The sequence below is a fragment of the Protomyctophum parallelum genome (assembly GCF_964188405.1).
Source record: "Protomyctophum parallelum genome assembly, chromosome: 13".
NCBI classification, from domain to species: domain Eukaryota; kingdom Metazoa; phylum Chordata; class Actinopteri; order Myctophiformes; family Myctophidae; genus Protomyctophum; species Protomyctophum parallelum.
Window position 1 is genome coordinate 45,398,992 of NC_139708.1, and position 22,476 is coordinate 45,421,467.

At 44.8% G+C, this 22,476-nt stretch overlaps 1 protein-coding gene across 1 annotated transcript in view; it reads right to left on the reverse strand.

Moving 5' to 3' along the window:
- Positions 1-404: 404 nt before the first annotated feature.
- gucy2ca (guanylate cyclase 2Ca) overlaps positions 405-22,476 on the reverse strand; it is a gene marked incomplete at both ends in the record, with an annotated part of 47,020 nt that continues 24,948 nt past the window's right edge. Inside the window, 13 exons of the mRNA XM_083779172.1 lie at positions 405-618; positions 1,746-1,822; positions 2,076-2,170; positions 2,296-2,394; positions 6,099-6,273; positions 9,386-9,578; positions 11,743-11,901; positions 14,227-14,318; positions 14,568-14,656; positions 16,479-16,616; positions 17,984-18,116; positions 19,589-19,675; positions 20,762-20,866. Of these exons, the coding sequence (XP_083635298.1) occupies positions 405-618; positions 1,746-1,822; positions 2,076-2,170; positions 2,296-2,394; positions 6,099-6,273; positions 9,386-9,578; positions 11,743-11,901; positions 14,227-14,318; positions 14,568-14,656; positions 16,479-16,616; positions 17,984-18,116; positions 19,589-19,675; positions 20,762-20,866 (1,656 nt within the window). The remainder of the gene's footprint in view (positions 619-1,745; positions 1,823-2,075; positions 2,171-2,295; positions 2,395-6,098; positions 6,274-9,385; positions 9,579-11,742; positions 11,902-14,226; positions 14,319-14,567; positions 14,657-16,478; positions 16,617-17,983; positions 18,117-19,588; positions 19,676-20,761; positions 20,867-22,476) is intronic.

A 22,476-nucleotide genomic window follows, 5' to 3' on the forward strand; every position in this document is an offset into this window, starting at 1 on the left:
CTGTGACGCGTTGAGAGCTTGTAGATCAGCTATTTCCCGGGGCGCAACCCTGCACTCTTCTATCTACTGGAGATGCGGTATATGTACGACTTCTAAAAAACAAATTAGTTCAATGCCAAAATGCTGCGTTCAAGTTCAGGAGACTTATTGGGAGAAAAGGCTATTATCCTGAATGCTGCCTTCCGGCATGGCGCGGAAAGGAGAGGCGGGGCATTTCTTTCACCATGTAGTAAATGCTGCATTCGTTGGTCTGGAGAGGGCAGTTGTTTTACAGACGGGTAAAAGCGCAGGGGGTTTCACTGTGTTGATGTCTATGTGTGCACGTGTCACAGGTAGGTACTGATGTCTATGTGTGCACGTGTCTCACAGGTAGGTAGGCTACTGATGTCTATGCGTGCACGTTGTCACAGGTAGGTACTCGGGGGGGTTTCACTGTTAACGACTAAGTGTAGGTACTCCGGCAGGCCGTCCCCCGGCAGGCTGCTGTTGGTCTCCCGCCGTCGCACTTTGGTGGACAGGGTGTTCCTCTTGTCGAAGCCCTCGCTCCCCGCGCCGCGCTTCTCCAGACTGGACACGATCATCTCCGCCAGGTCCATCTGCAGCCGCTGGAAGTTCTCCCTATATGGAGATTATTTAACAGTTTGACTGTTTTACACGCTTAACCCGCATTTTAATCAACCCCCCCCCTTCACTGCCGAGATTGTTGTATTACCTTTAGAGCATACGCTGAATTATTTGGGCTTTTAATCCGCGAAAATCCAGCAAAAAAAGCTCCCGTGGTTTGTTGTGATCCGAGCGTATCATCCACCATCTTGGTGCACCCGGAAGACGCACACAAGACTCGTCTCAATGAGGCGTTGCACCCCATGCATTTCCATTGGCCTCAATTTCCCAGAAGCCCTAGCAGCCCACAGCATGTGACGATTTCCGGTTTCGTCATCAAAGCGAATGCATCTACTCTCTATCTCCGCGACGAAGACGGATTTTCTTTTTATTTATTACAATACAGCGGATTAAACACATAAAACAAAAGGCGTGTATAGCGGGGTTGGCAGCGACTTTAACCTGGAGTAATCCATTCCCGGCACGGAAACTGTTTTAATAATAATAATAATAATAATATCTCAAACTTATATAGCGCTTTTCTTAGTACCCAAAGACGCTTTACATGGGGGGGGCTTTACAGAGGTAACAACAAATTAAAAACAACTTTAATAGAAAAAAAACAAAAAAAACACTAAAAGCTAAAGAACATTAAAATACATTTAAACCCCATTAAGACCCCAAGGTCGATTCTACAAAATGTATTTTTCTAAATCCTGACGGTTTTTCTGAAAAACCCATGTTTCTGTGTCATTGGTTCTCAGACTATTTCATGTCAAGGACCCCCAAAACATATTATGTAATGAATTGAAACATATATATGTAATGAATTGAAACATATATATGTAATGAATTGAAACATATATATGTAATGAATTGAAACATATATATGTAATGAATTGGCCAATCGACCCCCATCTGAAAATATGTTGTTTCAGGGACCCCCGCTCCCCCCCCACTCTCGCTCTGAAATAATATATATTAAAACACTATAAAAAAGCATGTATTGTGTTTTCATGATTCTGAATCCATGCCAAGCATTAGTTTTGCCCAAAAGACACTCGTTGGGCTGAAAACGGCCATAAGGAACTCACGGGAGTTTGTATTTGTTAGCATGCAGCTAACATTAGTGATGGACTTACGCTGTTGGCGGGTTGGGCAGGTGGTATCCCCTTCCTTTCACCCCTGTTAGCCAGTAGGTCATCTCTTTACCTTTACCCTGTGGGTCAGATGATAAAGAACGTCACTCAGGGACCTCTAGTATACGTTATGCTTGGAATTCATTAATGAAATCACACTAGTATGTGTTTCCAGACCATTTGTGGGGCCAGTGTCCCCTTTCCATTTCCCAGCTATACCTTCCTGCATGTCACAGAGCTGAGGGACAACTGCTCACCTAATTAAAATGTAAGCTTTATTTATTTGTGTTTTGTTTTTCTTCTTATTACACGTTAAAAGGTACACCGGCTTACCTTGAGGTAAGTCTCTCCTCTGTTTTCATATTCAAACTCACAGTCTGTCCTCTGAAGGATGTTGATAGTGGACCGGCTGACATGTATCCTCAGGGCTAGAGGGAAGACATGGACTAGATTAGTCATAGACAGTCCCATGGGTATAGCGTGTGTGTGTGTGTGTGTGTGTGTGTGTGTGTGTGTGTGTGTGTGTGTGTGTGTGTGTGTGTGTGTGTCTTACGTAGGCCTGTGGACTCCATGCGCGAGGCCGTATTGACTGTGTCTCCAAACAGACAATAACGAGGCATCTTGTTTCCTACCACACCTGCAGCGCACGGACCTAAAATAGCAGAACATTTACATAGAGACAGTCATACCGCCGGTATGTATTCATTTTGTGAATGAAATGACAAAAGACAGACCGACCTATAGAGAACTGTCCTTGTGCTACTCTAGTACATCAGAATAGCTAACATAACTTATACACAAGGTTACCAAATTGATAAAAAACCTGTACGACATTGAGAGACAATGTCGACGGGCAACACTGCCCAGTGATCCATAACAGTACATTTATTATGTATTATTGCTTGTCATCAATACACGTATACTGTACATCTCACTTGTGCATTAAATACTGTTAACTCCTGAGAGTGTAAAATGAAACCAACGCTCTCAAGAGTTACATTATTGTTACACATCTGCATTGCTTAAGGAGTCTACACAATTCAACGTTTGCCATGTTATCTCTCCTAATGGTATACCAACATCAATTCAAGATTGCTTTATTTTGTCATTTGTTTCCAACTGTAACAGCAGAAGAAAAAAAAAAACGAAATTACGTTTCTCCTAGTTAAAAAAAGACAGCACAGGCTCATACAATAATAAATTATCAGTGCAAGACAATACTAAGTATAAATAAGTCCTAAAAACTACAGGGGATCCATAAAAAAAGATGAATAGAATAAAAACCATTTAAAAAACTGAACATATAGATCACAGTTCATGTCCTATCTGCCAGGGAGGCTAGAGTTCAGGAGCCTGATTGCCTGGGGAAAGAAGCTGCTCCGCATCCTTTCTGTCCTGGCACTGATGCTCCTGTACCGTTTCCCAGATAGGGCAAAAGGGAGATCATGCTGTGAGAGGGGTGGGTGGCATCCTTATAGTGATACCAGTTGCTCTCCTGATGCACCTTTGCTGGTATATGTCTGCCAGGGAGGGCAGCGAGGTACCGATGATCTTGCTGGCTGTTCTCACCGTCCTGTCCAGCTTTTTCCTCTCCTCAGCCGTGCTGCTTCCATACCAGGAGGTAAAACAATAGGTGAGAATGCTCTCAATAGTGCCTCTATAAAACATGGTCAGGGCTATGGGACAGGCAGGTCGACTCTCTTCAGCTGACGGAGTAGGTATAGAGACGCTGCTGGGCCTTTTTAATGATGGCAGTGGTGATGCTGCTCGGGGCCAGGTTGTCCGTCAGCAGCACTCCCAAAAAAGTGGTGCTTTTTACCCTCTCTACGGCTGAGCCGTCGATGGTCACAGGATGGCGTTGTGGCCTGGTTCTCGTCCTGAAGTTCACAATCATTTCCTTGGTCTTTCTGTTGTTGAGGGAAAGATTGTGCGCCTTGCACCAAGCTGCCAACTGTTCCACCTCCTCTCTGTAGGCAGCTTCATCCCACTTTGTTATGAGGCCGACCACGGTGGTGTCATCCGCAGATTTTAGGATGTGGTTGCCTCTGAACCTGGCCTCGCAGTCGTGTGTAAGAAGAGTGAACAATAGGGGACTCAGTACGCATCCCTGAGGAGATCCTGTGTTCACTTCAATGGCTTTTGGATGTTGTGTTGCCTACTTTGACTGTTTGCCTCCGCTGTGTCAGGAAATCCAGGATCCAATTACAGGTAACATTGTCCACCTCTCCAACACCCTCAGCTTCTCCACCAGCTGCTGTGGTATGATAGTGTTGAAGGCAGAGCTGAAGTCTAGAAAAAGGATCCTGGCATACTGTAGGTGTCTGCCTTTTCCAGATGCGACAGAGTGAGGTGGAGCATGGCGGAAATAGCATCCTCTGTAGACCGGTTTGGTCTGTAAGCGAACTGGTATGGGTCCAGGTCGGCGCCGCCGCTGAGGCCTCCTTTAATGCGTTCCATCATAACGATTGGGGTAAGGGCCACAGGGCGGCAGTCGTTCCTGCAGCCTGGGCTGGGCTTTTTGGGCACAGGTATAATGGTGGCGCTCTTCCAACAGGCAGGCACTCTGGCTTGACTGAGAGAGATGTTGAAAATGTCAGTAAAAACATCTTTTAACTGCTCTAGTCTGCACAGTCTTTCAGCACCCGGCCTGGTATATTGTCTGGTCCAGTAGCCTTTCGAGGGTTAATGCTGGAAAAGGCCCTCTTAACCCCAGTGGTGGATATAAGCTGGGGCACCTGGTCTGTCGGTGAGAATGGAAATCTCTGCACCTCCCTGTCATTTGTGGCCTCAAACCGTGTGTAAAAAAGGCATTGAGGTTGTCAGGAAGTGATGGATCGGTGGGGGCTGGCTGCGAAGCAGGCCTGTAGCCCAGTTACTGTGTGAAATCCCTGCCACAGTTTCCGAGTGTCCTTGTTTGTCATTAAAATGACTTGCCATCCTTTTCCCCATACATTCCTTTTGCCTCTTTTATGCCTCCGTCCAGGTCGTTCCTTGCCTTCCTATATAGGCCACTGGATCGCCAGATCTAAAGGCGCCACATCCCTGGCCCTCATTAGTATAGGCGTGTCTTCTTGGTCAGCCATGGTTTTTGGCTAGTATACGTTTGCTCCTCCTCGCTTCCCCCTCTTCCGTGCTCTGTCACACCGCTTGCTTGTCCTCCTCACTCGCAGTGCACAGCAGACCCAGTGCGGTCAGCTGCTCCTTTGGAACAATCGGTCGGTGGTGGTTACCACACTGATTCCTTATCTATTAACCCATTCTGACCTGAGATCAGATTCATAACGAGGTTTCCACTGGACACACACTGGTCTGATTAACCCATTCTGACCTGAGATCAGATTGTAAAAATGTCAGTCGTTTTTTTAGATTTTTCAAAAATAGCAGACCTACAAGCTCGTATCGCGCCACTCGGTGGCGCGATATGAGCTTGTAGATCTGCTATTTTTCAATAGCTAAAGCATAACATGATGCTGACACCAAAATGGGTGCCCGGTCAGAATGGGATAAAAGCTGCCGACTATATCTAAACTTGGCCCGTTTATAAACGTTGTATGTCAAGCTGTCTGATACCCTATTTTGCACTGTCTGTCTGTCTCTGTGAGGAGTGGCCGCAGCAAGCGTCGGCCGCGCCGCCATGTTCACATGTTGTTCATTCCATACAGAATGGAATTGTGGGCAAAATCTTATATTATTACAATATTCGTTAGTTTTGGATCCGAGAGGCTTAAATGTCATCAAATGCTGGTGGCTCAATTACCCAATAAATAATGTGCCTTGATATGAAAAGGGTTGGAAACCATTGTCTTAGACAAAGAGTTTTATTTGCTTATATATATTTTTATCCCGCGATTTTGTAACCCATTTTTCACCCCTGTGTCAATCATCTAATGTGATCCTGGGCTCTACACACCCTCCACCAACCTAGTCCCCATATATGGGGGACAAGGGGAGAGCAACGGACTTGAACTCATGCTTCCTTCATGCCTGAGTGTCCAAGTTGCTCCTTTACACCTGACAGGGGGGAGTTTCCCTGGTTGGATGTAGCGCGTGGAAGGAACACGTTATTCCAACCAGTTCCTTACCCCTCCATCAGGCGCCCCGGCTGGCCAGGGGGAGGTAGTTTAGAGTCCAGGATTACTGCATGTTTTTTGTGGGGGTACCTACTACCTACCCTAGTAGGACACGGGGAGAACATGCAAACTCCACACAGAAAGGCCCTTTCGCCAACCCCCGCCTCGGGTATGGGCACTGATGACGTGGAGGAGGAGGAAACACGCCACCAGCACCCACAGCGTCCCGAGCGGGAATCGAACCAAGGACCTTCTAGCTGTGAGTTTTATTTGGGCCTCGTGGTACCTGAGTGCACACCGATCCGAATCCACAGAGGGATGCTGGGCAGGTGCTGGAGCTGGAAGTTTCCTACAAATTCCAGGATGTCCAGAGCCATCTTAGCAATGTCCACCGCATGCCTGTTCCCGTTACGATTGGGCAACCCTGATGCCACCATGTATGCGTCACCTATTGTCTCCACCTGACAGAGAGAGAGAGAGAGAGAGAGAGAGAGAGAGCGGATAACAAGAGGGATTCATGTTTATGAATCAAGTCTTTCTTTCACGAAATGCATCTGGATTTAATCTTCAGAGTATTCTGTTTTTTTTTTTTTTCACTTAATTTTTATTGAAAGGAGAACAGACAAGAGAGAGACAACAAACAAGACCATACGGAAAGAAAAAGAAAAGAAAAAGACAAAAAGTGAAAGAAAAAAGGCTGCATTTTTCATATTACAAAAAACATTCAAATGAAATCCTATTGCAATATCGCTAGGCTGAGAGAAGAGATTCCACTTAACCCACTTTTTATAGAATTTATCCTCTTGTAGTCTAAGTATGAATGTTAGTTTTTCCATAGCATACAGTTCCTCAATAATGTCCATCCATTGATCTTTCGTTAGTGGGTCCTGTTGGCACCAGCGTCGTGTGATTGCTTTTTTACTTGATGCTAAGAGGATCTTGATTAAATATTTTCATGTATTAGAAACTCTTCAGGGAAAGAGTATTCTGTTTTTAAAAGCACATTCAGTAGCCTAGTTGTATCGTCAGGTGCATCTTTACCAGTAGTCAAAATATCTCCAAAAAGATGACCCTAGAACAGGGGTCTGCAACCCAAGATGTTGAAAGAGCCATTTTCGACCAAAAATAAATTCAAAATCTATCTGGAGCCGCAAAGAAAATTACGCATTATAATGCAGCTTGCCAAGCTTTATTATCTCCCGGGTTGCAACGAAACTAGCAGAATTTAGCATGCTTTCCCTGGAAATGTCGTTCAACATTACTTTTTTTGTTGTTTGATAGCTTCTCACTGCAGATTAAACATACAGGCAGTCAATCTGCATTGGCTGTGAAGGCAAAAGCCTCTGTCCACGAACTGTTAAATCCTCTGTTTTTCGTCGGCTATCTTTATTTCTCTCCCTGTAGAAGCCATAGCGTAGCAGGCAGCAGCCTCACACACCCACCGGTTTGTATATAATAGACACCTGGCTGGCACGGCACTGAGTGTGTCGCAAGCTGTGACGCAAATTTTAGTTTAGTTAAGTTTTCCAATTTTGTAATTTTTTTTAGAATTCATATTAAGAATGCTTGTCACGCCCAGGCGGTGGCGTAACCGTCTGGGCACCCGACTGGTAATCCAGTCTCAGTGTGCCGCGGGTTCGACTCCCGAGCCCGACACGGCCTTTACTGCATGTCATCCCCCCATCTCTCTCCCGTTTCCTGTCAGCCTACTGTCTGTCCCTTCAAAAACCAATAAAAGGCGTAAGCCGCAAAAAAAAAAAAAAAAAAAAAAAGAATGCTTGTCACGTTTGGCCTCCTACAGAAACCATAAATGAAAAATAATGTATTGCTACTTTTAATGCTACAGGGAGCCACTAGGGGCTCTAGAGCCGCCTGACCCCTGCCCAGACCCCTGCCCTAGAAGTCAAGAATTAGATGGTACTAACTACAGTATTACAAATGTAACACAAAGCCAATGGTAAAGTAATAGTATTCTTGCTGAACCATAATCCCTGGCATGAGGTGACGCTTCCAATGGATCTGATCAGTTGGCACACAGAACTCGATAACGGCCCGTTCCTGCAGGAGAGGCAACCCAACCAATGAAGCCACGTGATCCACGTGATGTGAGGCCTGTTGTTCTATAGTACAGTATAGTACAGTATAGTTGTTGTTGTAGCCAATTTGATGATTTTATATTGTGGTTAAGTTCTTGTGAAGTTGCTATGACAACCTGGGCATAGGCGGGTTCAACCAATCACAGGCACAGCCTACTTGTATGTGTCACAGGTGCACGGCAGCAGGGATTTTGGGAAACACCACAGGGAAGCCACACAGTTTTTCAACCGTGCATGTTTTGTTTGTTTTTCAGTTATTATGAGTTAATTAGTTTATTTTGTAGCACCAGTTTATTGTTCATTTACAGTTAAGTACCCGGTTTCTGTTATGACATCCTGCAATGAAAATAAAACCCTTTAAATGCACTTAACAAGATCTGATTTACTGTCAACACCACCACGCGTTGGAAAGAGCTTCAATCACACCATATCCCTCACTGGCATCCTTTTGTTGGAAAAGTTGCCTTTACAGTTGTCCTGTACCTTATACACGTCGTGGTGTGAGGCCTGTTGTTCTGTAGTACAGTATAGTACAGTACAGTAGTACAGTACAGTACAGTATAATTATTTTACTTGTGTACAAAGCATTAACCCATTCTGACCGGGCCCATTGACCCATTTTGGTGTTGGCATCATGTTATGCTTTATCTATTGAAAAATAGCAGATCTACAAGCTCATATCGCGCCACTCGGTGGCGCGATATGAGCTTGTAGATCTGCTATTTTTGAAAAATCGAAGAGCGACTGACATTTTTAGAATCTGATCTCAGGTCAGAATGGGTTCATCAGACCAGTGTGTGTCCGGTGGAAACCTCGTATGAATCTGATCTCAGGTCAGAATGGGTTAAATGGCCTCGCCCCCACCTATCTTCAGGACTGCTTGCCCAGGTACGTCCCAAACCGCCTCCTTAGGTCCGCCACTGCTGGCCTGCTTGAAAAGCCACAAAACAATGGCTTTGAAAAAATACGGCGAAGCAGCGTTCTCCTTCCACGGGCCGACCGCCTGGAATAAACTTCCAACGCACCTTAGACTGGCACCCTCCCTGGATGTTTTTAAAACTCAGCTTAAGACCCACTTTTTTACTTTAGCATTTGGCTGAATCCTTTGATTTTAATCTCACTGTTTTACCTATTTCTTTTGTCTTTTTATGCATTTATTTATGTCGTTTGGTGTTTTTTGCATTTCTTTGTACTGATTATGCCTTGATTGTTATGTTGTTTGATATTTTTTATACTTTGTTGTCTTGTAAAGCACTTTGCGCTGCACTCGTGTCATGAAAGGTGCTCTATAAATAAAGTTTATTATTATTATTATTATTATTATTATAGTTGTTCTATAGTACCTTATACACGTCGTGGTGTGAGGCCTGTCGTTCTATAGTACAGTATAGTACAGTATAGTTGTTCTATAGTACAGTATAGTACAGTATAGTTGTTCTATAGTACAGTATAGTACAGTATAGTTGTTCTATAGTACCTTATACACGTCGTGGTCGTCCAGGATGCTGTCAAAGTTCTTGTAGATGTCGTTGAGCATGTCCACCACCTCCATGGGCGTGCTGTAGTGACAGAGGGTGGTGAAACCCACGATGTCGCTGAAGTAGACCGTCACCTCCTCAAACAGCTCCGGCTCCACGCGACCCGTCTCCTTCAGGGACCGCACCACCGGACTAGAAGGGGGGAAGGGGGGAGGGGGGGGGGGGGGGGGGGTGAAGTTATTAGCTAATTTTCATCCGCAGTCCTCACGAGAAGCAGACAGGCAAACAGTGGAATACATTTATTTACATGACATTACATAGGGAACACAGCATAAAAAAAGAAATACACGTAAAATAATCATGAATGATTGCAGCTTTGGTTTTCATAGTTGGGAGTTCAATAGTCAATATGACATATATTACGCCAGTATTCTTTCTTTTTCTTTCTTTCTTTCTTTCTTTCTTTCTTTCTTTCTTTCTTTCTTTCTTTCTTTCTTTCTGAAATGTGGGCTAGGTCAGGGCCAAGCTACACCAGGCAACTTTGCGCGCGTGCGTAAGCGTTTACTGCGCTCGTACCGTGCGTTTGGATAGGACCAATATTATGTCAATGATACCAGCTACACCAGACGCACGGATACCGCGGGCCATCCTACGCGTGCTCTAAAAATAGGATCGGTTCAATTTTTTTTACGTGTGTATGATGCCCCCATGCGCGCGTATCTATATATCACAAATCTGCCGCGCGCCACAGATCTGGTGTAGCCGGGGCATTTCGCACGCATACTTTGTGCGCGCAGTGCGCTTACGTCAAACGCACACATGCCCGGTGTAGCTTGGCCGTCATTCTCCTCTGAACCCACCCCGGTAACAGCATGAAGTTGAGTTGGTCAGCTCTGTCTCTCTCTACTGTACTCTGTCTCTCTCTACTGTACTCTGTCTCTCTCTACTGTACTCTGTCTCTCTCTACTGTACTCTGTCTCTCTCTACTGTACTCTGTCTCTCTCTACTGTACTCTGTCTCTCTCTACTGTACTCTGTCTCTCTCTACTGTACTCTGTCTCTCTCTACTGTACTCACCCAGGTAACAGCATGAAGTTGAGTTGGTCAGCTCTGTCTCTCTCTACTGTACTCTGTCTCTCTCTACTGTACTCTGTCTCTCTCTACTGTACTCTGTCTCTCTCTACTGTACTCTGTCTCTCTCTACTGTACTCTGTCTCTCTCTACTGTACTCACCCAGGTAACAGCATGAAGTTGAGTTGGTCAGCTCTGTCTCTCTCTACTGTACTCTGTCTCTCTCTACTGTACTCTGTCTCTCTCTACTGTACTCTGTCTCTCTCTACTGTACTCTGTCTCTCTCTACTGTACTCTGTCTCTCTCTACTGTACTCTGTCTCTCTCTACTGTACTCACCCAGGTAACAGCATGAAGTTGAGTTGGTCAGCTCTGTCTCTCTCTACTGTACTCTGTCTCTCTCTACTGTACTCTGTCTCTCTCTACTGTACTCTGTCTCTCTCTACTGTACTCTGTCTCTCTCTACTGTACTCTGTCTCTCTCTACTGTACTCACCCAGGTAACAGCATGAAGTTGAGTTGGTCAGCTCTGTCTCTCTCTACTGTACTCTGTCTCTCTCTACTGTACTCTGTCTCTCTCTACTGTACTCTGTCTCTCTCTACTGTACTCTGTCTCTCTCTACTGTACTCTGTCTCTCTCTACTGTACTCTGTCTCTCTCTACTGTACTCTGTCTCTCTCTACTGTACTCACCCCGGTAACAGCATGAAGTTGAGCTGGTCAGCTCTGTCTCTCTCTACTGTACTCTGTCTCTCTCTACTGTACTCTGTCTCTCTCTACTGTACTCTGTCTCTCTCTACTGTACTCACCCCGGTAACAGCATGAAGTTGAGCTGGTCAGCTCTGTCTCTCTCTACTGTACTCTGTCTCTCTCTACTGTACTCACCCAGGTAACAGCATGAAGTTGAGCTGGTCAGCTCTGTCTCTCTCTACTGTACTCTGTCTCTCTCTACTGTACTCACCCAGGTAACAGCATGAAGTTGAGCTGGTCAGCTCTGTCTCTCTCTACTGTACTCTGTCTCTCTCTACTGTACTCTGTCTCTCTCTACTGTACTCTATCTCTCTCTACTGTACTCTATCTCTCTCTACTGTACTCTGTCTCTCTCTACTGTACTCACCCAGGTAACAGCATGAAGTTGAGCTGGTCAGCTCTGTCTCTCTCTACTGTACTCTGTCTCTCTCTACTGTACTCACCCAGGTAACAGCATGAAGTTGAGCTGGTCAGCTCTGTCTCTCTCTACTGTACTCTGTCTCTCTCTACTGTACTCTGTCTCTCTCTACTGTACTCACCCAGGTAACAGCATGAAGTTGAGCTGGTCAGCTCTGTCTCTCTCTACTTTGTACAGGGACGTTCTCTCCTCCACCAGGTGCTCCAGGTTCCTGGAGTACATCTGCAGCCGTCGGATCAGGTTGTCCATGTACGTCTCGCTGGCCTGGTTGTGCAGGTTGCTGAGATAAGGGTTATGGTTATGGTTGGTTATGGTTATGGTTATGGTTGGTTATGGTTATGGTTATGGTTAGGGATATGGTTGGTTATGGTTAGGGATATGGTTAGGGTTAAGGCCTATTCATAGTCTGGATTTTCGGTGGTGAGCTGACCACCGGAGCTGAAATAACGTTGAGCGGTGGTGAGTAAAAACAGAGAGAAGGGCTGGAGCGGTGGCGGTGGTTTGCTCTTCACCGCGGCTCAGTGACGTCATGTTGTAGTTCGGTGGTCACCTCACCACCGGAAATCCAGACTATGTATGAGCCTTTAGGGTTATGGCCTGGTTGTGCAGGTTGCTGAGATAAGGAGATACACACACCCCAAAAAAAAACCCCATTAGGATTAACACAGAACAATTTAAAACCCATTCTGACCTGAGATCAGATTCTAAAAATGTCTTCTACATCCTGGCAGTTTTCTGAAAAAGCTATGTTTCTAGCTATGTCGGTGGTTCTTCAATTTTTCAAAAATAGCAGATCTACAAGCTCATAGCGCGCCACCGAGTGGCGCGCTATGAGCTTGTAGATCTGCTATTTTTCAATAGCTAAGGCATGACATAACACCAAAAGGGGTTTCCGCCCAAAATGGGTTAACCCATTTAGACCTGATGTCGATTCTAAAACATTCAAAATCATGACAGTTTTCACAAAAAGATCTGCTATTTTTCAATAGCTAAAGCATAACATAATACTTCAAACACCAAAAGGGGTTCCCGCCCAGGCCAGAAAGGGTTAAATAAAAGCACATTCAAGTTCCCCGAGATGACGAGCTCCGCATGTTCAGTTCATCTTCACTGTAGCAACTGAGGCCGTCGGGCTAGGCAGGGGTGCCCAAAAAAGGTGTATCGTGATCTACCAGTGGACCACAAAGGCTGTGGAGGTAGATCACATCACATGACATGACCCTAAAAAATAAATAGTATATATTCTTTGGTTGTCTGAATTATCTGCCACTGGAATTAAGGTGCCACTTGATTGATTGACATGCATCAAAAAGGGGGCCTGTCTGCTCAAACCCACAATGTAATACTACAGAAGTCAATAGCATTATAAAGTTATATTATCCCATTCTGAACGTGCACCCATTTTGGTGTCGGCATCATGTCGTGCTTTAGCTATTTAAAAATAGCAGATCTACAAGCTCATATCGCGCCACCGAGTGGCGCGATACGAGCTTGTAGGTCTGCTATTTTTGAAAAATCGAAGAGCGACTGACATTTCTAGAATCTGATCTCAGGTCAGAATGGGTTCATCAGACCAGTGTGTGTCCGGCGGAAAGCTCGTATGAATCTGATCTCAGGTCAGAATGGGTTATATAAAAACCCTACCAGTTCCATTTCCTCCCGTTTATCCCTCATGTGTGCCGCTATAGGCTACATTTTGAAACAATTTTCAGCAATGGTACCGAGTAGGGTAGGGTGAAGGGATATAACATAATGTGTTGTAATGGTACCGAGTAGGGTAGGGTGAAGGGATATAACGTAATGTGTTGTAATGGTACCGAGTAGGGTAGGGTGAAGGGATATAACATAATGTGTTGTAATGGTACCGAGTAGGGTAGGGTGAAGGGATATAACGTAATGTGTTGTAATGGTACTGAGTAGGGTAGGGTGAAGGGTTATAACGTAATGTGTTGTAATGGTACCGAGTAGGGTAGGGTGAAGGGATATAACATAATGTGTTGTAATGGTACCGAGTAGGGTAGGGTGAAGGGATATAACATAATGTGTTGTAATGGTACTGAGTAGGGTAGGGTGAAGGGATATAACGTAATGTGCGAGGAGAGACAGGGTTGAAAAGAACTTTAGTTTATTGGTACTAGCTCTTTTCTTTGTCCACAGAGACAATGAATTCAAATCCTTGTGCTTTTCAGTTCAAAAACAAAGTATTGGCTTCAGGGTGCGGTTTATACATCTTAGCGAAAGTATCTATCTAGAAAATAAAGGTTTACCCCTAACTCAATACTTTTTTTTGTGGATCTTGTTAAGCCGGTCATTTTTAAAGTAGCTCACAAGTCAAAAAAGTGTGGGCACCCCTGGGCTAGGGAGTCGAACCCGCGGCACACAGTCCAGCTGGCTATTGATAGTTTAAGTGAAGATTGACAGGAAAGACGGAGAGAGAGAGAGAGAGAGAGAGACGGTGGGAGACATGACATGCAGCAAAGGTTGCCATGAGCGGGACTTGAACACGCGACGCGCTGTCAGGCCAGAGCCTATATTATATGTGGCATGTGCCTGGACCGCTATAGGCTAGCAGGCCAAGAATTGTTTACAGTATTACTGTACGTACCTGAATATTTTTCCAAGAATTCCTTCTATCTTTTTAAAATCCGGCCTTCGTTCTGGGTCCTCATCCCAGAAGTTCTTAATCAACATGAACAGCTGTATGCATTTAAACATGCGCACGCACGCACGCACGCACACACGCACACGCACACGCGCGCACACACACACACACACACACACACACACACACACACACAAACACAATTTCAATAACTTATAGTGAAATTAACCCTGTGACGGTCCATTTGCAGATTTAGGCACACAGTCAGAGTTTAGATTATTGCTCCGTCACAATATAATATAGATGAGGATAATAATAATAAAACTTTATTGGCCTTTTATTACCTCTATCTCTGTCTCCGATACAGTCTCAAGGTTCAGGTCTGGCCTGAAGACAGTCAGGCCACTTGGATTCTCCACTCTGTGCATCTTCTCTGAGGCAGAGGATTCAAAATGTACATAGATATTGTAAACATATTTCCGGCCAGCAGGAGGTGCTTTTGTGTAACATTAGTCTCTTCTAGGCAACAAAGTCTTATGATTGAAGTTATGATAGGCTCAGATGCCTGAAGAAGGTCTGGACCAAAACGCTGCCTAATAAAAGTGTCCATTTTGCGGGTCTTTGTGTAACATTAGTCTGCCTGCCACCTCTACTCTAAACTGCCTCCCCCTGGCCAGCCGGGGCGTCTGACGGAGGGGAGAGGAACTGGTCGGAATAACGTGTCCCTTCCACACGCCACGTCCTGCCGGGGAAACTACCCCCATGTCAGGTGAAAAGAAGCAGCTTGGACTCCTCATGCATAGAAGGAAGCATGAGGTCAGTCCACATTTCCTGACAAATATGTTATATTTTTCATTTTCTGAAAAATGAACATTTGTGGCCGTGTGGCATTTTTTTCATGTCACATGAAAGCAGGGAATCATAGCTTCAAATTGACATATTGGTTGTTCAGTTTGACCCACCAGTTTTGGAGACATGGATATTATAGAGTATAATGTCTTGCTGAAAACAGCGAGTTGAGAAAACAGGCTTGAAAGGTTCACTTCTGTGGTCTCTAACATTACACCTACCTACATGTTTTAAGCGTTTATTTCATATTTACATGTCGATTTCAGCTCTGACATTTTATTAAAAGACATGCCCTAGTATGTGAAGAGTCTGCCTGTGCTATTAACCCATTCTGGGCGGGAACCCCTTTTGGTATTTTATGCATTATAAATACTTTAGCTATTGAAAGATAGCAGATCTACAAGCTCATAGCTTGTACAGTAGGTCTGCTATTTTTGAAAAATCGTGAAAATGCGGCACAAATCTTTCAGAGCGAACTTTTGTTTTTAATATATTTTTTATCCCACGATTTTGTAACCCATTTTTCACCCCTGTGTCAATCATCTAATGTGATCCTGGGCTCTACACACCCTCCGCCAACCTAGTCCCCATATATGGGGGACAAGGGGAGAGCAACGGACTTGAACTCATGCTTCCTTCATGCCTGAGTGTCCAAGTTGCTCCTTTACACCTGACAGGGGGGAGTATCCCTGGTTGGACGTAGCACGTGGAAGGAACACGTTATTCCAACCAGTTCCTTTCCCCTCCATCAGAGCGAACGTTTTATTTTTATTTTTTTAAGATATTCTTTTGCGGCTTACGCCTTTTATTGATTTTTTAAGGGACAGATAGTAGGCTGACAGGAAACGGGAGAGAGATGGGGGGATGACATGCGGTAAAGGCCGTGTCGGGTTCGGGAGTCGAACCCGCGGCACACCGCGACTGGATCACCAGTCCGGTGCCCAGACCGTTACGCTACGGCCTGGGCCAGAGCGAACGTTTTTAACTCAAATCTTTGCTTCTGAGGGGTTCCTGGAACAACATATTTTCAGTCAAATCTGGTCAAATTTTTTGAAGTTAGATGGTTTCTTCCCGACAGCAGAGATAATGATCTTGGACCATTATTATTATTATTATTATTATTATTAACCCATTCTGACCGGGCACCAATTTTGGTGTTGGCATCATGTTATGCTTTAGCTATTGAAAAATAGCAGATCTACAAGCTCATATCGCGCCACCGAGTGGCGCGATACGAGCTTGTAGGTCTGCTATTTTTGAAAAATCGAAGAGCGACTGACATTTTTAGAATCTGATCTCAGGTCAGAATGGGTTCATCAGGACCAGTGTGTGTCCGGCGGAAACCTCGTATGAATCTGATCTCAGGTCAGAATGGGTTAATTCTCTTGGATGTCAGCCAGGCCTACCTGTATGATCGGAGCACATCTGCGTGTAGAATGGGCCGCGCCTCAACACGATCTCATGAGCAATGATGGCGTAGCTGTAGACATCGCCTTTCTGAGACACGCCCTGCGTACGGAGATGCTCTGGGGCTGTCCACAGGTCTAGGACAGGACAGGACAGGACAGGGACAGGACAGGACAGGACAGGACAGGACAGGACAGGACAGGAGAGGAGAGGGACAGGACAGGACAGGACAGGACAGGACAGGACAGGACAGGACAGGACAGGACAGGACAGGACAGGACAGGAGAGGAGAGGAGAGGAGAGGAGAGGAGAGGACAGGAGAGGAGAGGAGAGGGACAGGACAGGACAGGACAGGACAGGACAGGACAGGACAGGACAGGACAGGACAGGACAGGACAGGACAGGACAGGACAGGACAGGACAGGACAGGACAGGACAGGACAGGACAGGACAGGAGAGGAGAGGAGAGGAGAGGGACAGGACAGGACAGGACAGGACAGGACAGGACAGGACAGGACAGGACAGGACAGGACAGGACAGAGACAGGACAGGACAGGACAGGACAGGACAGGACAGGACAGGACAGGACAGGACAGGACAGGACAGGACAGGACAGGACAGGACAGGACAGGACAGGACAGGACAGGACAGGACAGGACAGGACAGGACAGGACAGGACAGGTGTGACATTTTTTCACAGACATACAAAATGAATGGACAATAAAAGGACCAGAAACACAACAAATGACCATAACAGCTACTATAGGTCTGTAACTCTGAGTGTTGAAATGGAACCAAAAGGACCCCTGTACACTGCACGAGTTATGGGTGGCCCTGGCAATAAAACATTATAGTTGGACTCTAAATATGCCATAGTGTCGTACTACGGTAAATAATATTCTGAAGAAAACCTGGAGACTTGACATTCAGTAATTTGGACTTATTTGGTAAAAACAAGAACATTATTATGGTGTGTAAAAAAATAGAAATGGTCACAGGCAAGACCAAGAGTAAAAGACTAAACTACAGATAATTGGATCATTGCAACTGTGGCACAATTTGTCTCTGGCTCTCTCACTTTTAGGATCAACAAGACATGGGAACCCCTTTTGGTGTTTTAAGCGTTATGTTATACTTTAGATATTGAAAATAGCAGATCTACAAGCTCATAGCACGGCACAGAGTGCCACGATACGAGCTTGTAGATCTGCTTTTTTTATATCGTGAAAATGTGGCACAAATCTTTGATTAAATATTATTTCAGAGTGAACGATTTTAACTGGAATCCTTGCTTCTTGGGGGTCCCTGGAACAACATATTTTCAGATGGGGGGGGGGGGGGGGGGTCGGCTGCCACATGTACATATAATTTCTGGGGTCCTTGACGTGAAATAGTTTGAGAACCACTGACATCGAAACATAGGGTTTTCAGAAAACAATCAGGATTTATATTATTTTGAAGACTTTTTTTTTTTTTTCATCTGGTCTCAGGTGTATAACCTCACCCTTGCTGGGACCGAGGATAGTGTTCCAGCCAAAGTCCGTGATCTTCACGACCATGCGGCTGTCCACCACACAGTTGGTGGATTTTAGGCGACCGTGGGCCTGGATGTTACTGGAGTGGAGATATGACATGCCCTGTAAAGACACAGATGTTACTGGAGTGGAGATATGACATAACCTGACGCTGCCAGATGGGGGCGGTATTGGGTAACCATGTTCCCCAACACAGCACTCATCTGGGATCTCTCAGGGAGTTGAGCTGACACAAATCCGTTCCGTACCGAACCAATCAGCGTGAGCTAAGGGCGGGATATGTGCGAAACCGGATGTGAAGCTATATAGACACGTCAATATGATTGGTTGTGTTTGCACGCCCACACGGTGATAGACAGACGGTCCCATCCAATCATCTACCAAGTATCTTGGAAAAAAGGAACAGCCCCGTCATCGAATTTGCTTCCGCGATCCCAGATCCCAATAAGCTGTGAAACAAATTTGTGTAGCAAGCTTCTTGGATCTGGCAGCGTCAGGTTAGATATGACATGCCCTGTAAAGAAAGGGTCATGAAATAAGGACAACAATACTGATCTATAGCTGCAAGGCAAAGAGAAGTACACAGTAACTGAGTGAACAGTGTGTGGGTCCCTGTTCAGGACGCATTGTGAGCATGTAGATCGGCTATTTTCAAATCGCCAAAGTAACAAGTAAGACGCGCAAACGCGGGAAGCGAACGCAGTGTGTGTGTGTGTGTGTGGTTGTGTGTGTGTGTGTGTGTGTGTGTGTGTGTGTGTGTGTGTGTGTGTGTGTGTGTGTGTGTGTGTGTGTGTGTGTGTGTGAGGGTGTGTGTGTGTGTGTGTGTGCTACAGCTGCGCGGGTGTGTGTGTGTGTGTGTGTGTGTGTGTGCTACAGCTGCGCCCTCTGGTGGCGGGCGGGTGGTGTCACAGCGGGACAGACAGACACACACACAGACACACAGACACACAGACATGATCTGCAGGGTCTCATAGTTAGTGCTCACTGCATTCGCAATCACTGCGTTCGCAACTAGTAACTAAAGATTTCAAATAATTGTAGTGGAGTAAAAGTACAAATGTTGGCTCCGAGATGTAGTGGAGTAGAAGTAAAAGTAAAGTTGTCTGTGATTTTCTTTTGCTATGTTCTCTATATCTGTGGTGTTGTACAGCACTTTGGTACAATGGAAATTGTTTTTAAATGTGCTTTATAAATAAAGGTGATTTGATTTGATTTGATGGGATGGGTGGAGGGAGGAAAAGAAAATGCACTAAATATCTTTTTGTACAAGAAATACGAAATGTATTGTTCTTATCTCTGCCGTTTCCAAATAAGGTAAACAATACAACATTTAAAATTAAATAAATGAATGAATAAAAGGTCTGTAACTCATGTGTATGATTTTTCGTGCAATTTTGAACATTGGTGCACTCAGTTAAATTAATACTGTTGGGGTCCCATTGATTTAAAAGATGTGTATCAAATGGGGGTCCGCGGCCGAATGCATATCAAACTGCATGGGAGGGGGGCCTTTGAGATTGAGAAAAGGCGGTGTACAGTGTACTATTAGCAACATTTACAGTAAATAGAAGTACCTTTGCTATATCATACATGACTGATATCTTGAACTCCATGTCCATGAAAGCTTCATCGGGGTAGGAGATTTTATCTCCGAGAACATGCTGTGAATGAAAAAGAGATAAATACAGTGGTCACTTTCTACAAAACATATTGTACATGACAGACACGTGTAAATGGGCCTAAATGCTGGCTGTGCATTTGTAAAATGAAGACTTACAGTAGGTTACAAATAAATGTATAGAAAACTAGGCTACTGTTTGCCTGTATTTGGTGGTGGGGGGGAGGATGTCATTTCCAGAACGGCCTGTTATAGCGCCACCAGGAGGCCGCTTTGTGCAAAACAAGTTTTTGCACAGTACACCTACAAATTGGTACACAGTCTCTCTAGAGCTATTCAACGATTCAGATTTCTCAGACTCCATCTTGATTGGTTAAGATTGGCTTCCAAAGTTCACAGGAGTGCTCAGTTTCAAACAAAATGCTGCAAATCATGAACACATCGCGTGATTTCCATGAAATTGTGCACGCACATTCCCACTAGGCAGAAGAAGAAATGCCACATGAACAATTTCAACTCAGCCTCAAGGTGGCGCTATAACTGGCCGAAAAGTGTTTTTACCTCTAACTGCACGGATCTGTGGATAATTTACTTTTGTTGCCCTTTTATCCAACCACCAGATGAAGGCAAGCTGCAATGTCCTACATTCCTATCCTGGTGGAGACCTGTGCCCAGAAGGGCACTTTTTCTAGTTATATATATATTCTTTCAGAGCGAACCTTTTTAACTCATATCTTTGCTTCTGGGGGGGGGGGGGGGTCTCTGGAACAACATATTTTCAGATGGGGGGTCGGCGGCCAATTACATATATTTTTGGGGATCCTTCACATGAAAATGTTTGAGAACCACTGACATAGAAACATAGGGTTTTTCATAAAACCGTCAGGATTTAGAAGGCATTTGTAGAATCGTCCACTGTCTGTCCATTGAAATGGGGGCATTATTAGACATGGGCTTCTACCTACGTATACCTCCTTTAACATACGGCAATAAATCATCCCCTCCACCCCCAACATAGTAGAGTTCCATACTAAATAATCTTGCATTATTGGGAAAGTATATATGCACATGAAGCACAATGACAGGACTGCTGTTGTGAAAAGTCAGACGATAATGAGCGATCACTTACCCTAAGGGAGCCTCTCTCGCAGAGCTCAAACACTCCGTACACACCGTATTCATATTTCACAGTGCCGTAGAACTTGGTCAGGTTGTAGTAGTCGATGCGCATCAGCTGAAATAAGAGCAGGAATGTTGGAGAAGGGATGAGGGAGGGGGGGCAAGTTCTCATAAACAGGGACGTGCAAATCCTGGTCTCTAAACTGCCTCCCCCTGGCCAGCCGGGGCGCCTGAAGGAGGGGAAAGGAACTGGTTGGAATAACGTGTTCCTTCCACGCGCTACGTCCAACCAGGGAAACTCCCCCCTGTCAGGTGTAAAGGAGCAACTTGGACACTCAGGCATGAAGGAAGCATGAGTTCAAGTCAGTTGCTCTCCCCTTGTCCCCCATATATGGGGACTAGGTTGGTGGAGGGTGTGTAGAGCCCAGGATCACATTAGATGATTGACACAGGGGTGAAAAATGGGTTACAAAATCGTGGGATAAAAGAAATATAGCAACAAAAAGAAAACAGGGACGTGCACACATCAAATGGGGGGCTTCGATCAGCCCCTGCCCTTTCATACCCCGTCTGTAAAACAACTGCCCTTTGAGAGCTTGTAGATCTGCTATTTTCGCTATTTTTGTTCAAAAGTACCCTCTTACGGGATCAGCCCTCATAAACATCATCCCTCCCTGACTTTATTTGGAAAATAAGTAAAACATAGCAGATCTACAAGTTCGATGCCACATGTTGTGGGCTCGTTAATCGTCTATTTATTTTTTTTACCTCTGAGAGATATAGCTATTACGTTTAAGTAGGAGACATGCCCAGCTGCCCTCTCAATTTTATATTAAACATACAGAGAACCAGAGGAGAATTGTGAGGACAATGTGTTTTATCCAGTGATGAAAACTCTCCAGGTGCACTCGCTTTACCCCCAGTCTGTAGGACCAAGTCCTATAAATCTCATTTGACAGGGAGATAACAGATTCCTAAACCTGCCAACAAAACACAAACTCTAACAACTAGCTAAACCCTGAGCAGTTAAAAAGTTAGGATAAGCAAACCGGTGGCTACACATTAGGCAATGATATCATGTCTCAATGGAGTTGTTGTTGTAACAGACATGCGTAAACGTTTGACAGAGCGGTAATCTGAATAAGGGCTGGGAGGGCATACTAATAAGGGGTGATTTGCTCATTGGTTTGCTCGTTTACGAAATGTACATCCTAATTTAAAATATAAAATGTCTTTCTGTTTTTATTTGATGGAACTTGGAACGCAAGTTTTATGGGAACTTGGAACGCACCATTTTGCGTTGAACAAATTTGTTTCGTTACACCGCATGTCCAGTAGATAAATAGTGCTGGCTTGCGCCCCGAAAATAGCTGATCTACAAGCTCTCAACGTGTCGCCCTGTGAGCATGTTCGCTATTTTCTTTCAAAACCAAGCTATGATGACTAAAACTAACACTAAATGTATTGACAATTTCGTCAACGAATAAAAACTATAAAAACTAAACTAAAATGTTAGGAAGGGACTAGCGGACAAGAGAACCAGTACAAGTAATTGTACACATCGTTGCATGCTGAAAATAGCCGATCTACAAGCTCACAACGCGTCGCAGCACGACGCGCTGTGAGCTTGTAGATCGGCTATTTTCAGCAAGTGCAAAATGAGCCATTACGACTGCATCAAGGCCCGCCAAAATACATTTTAGTCGACTAAGTCAACTGTAGATT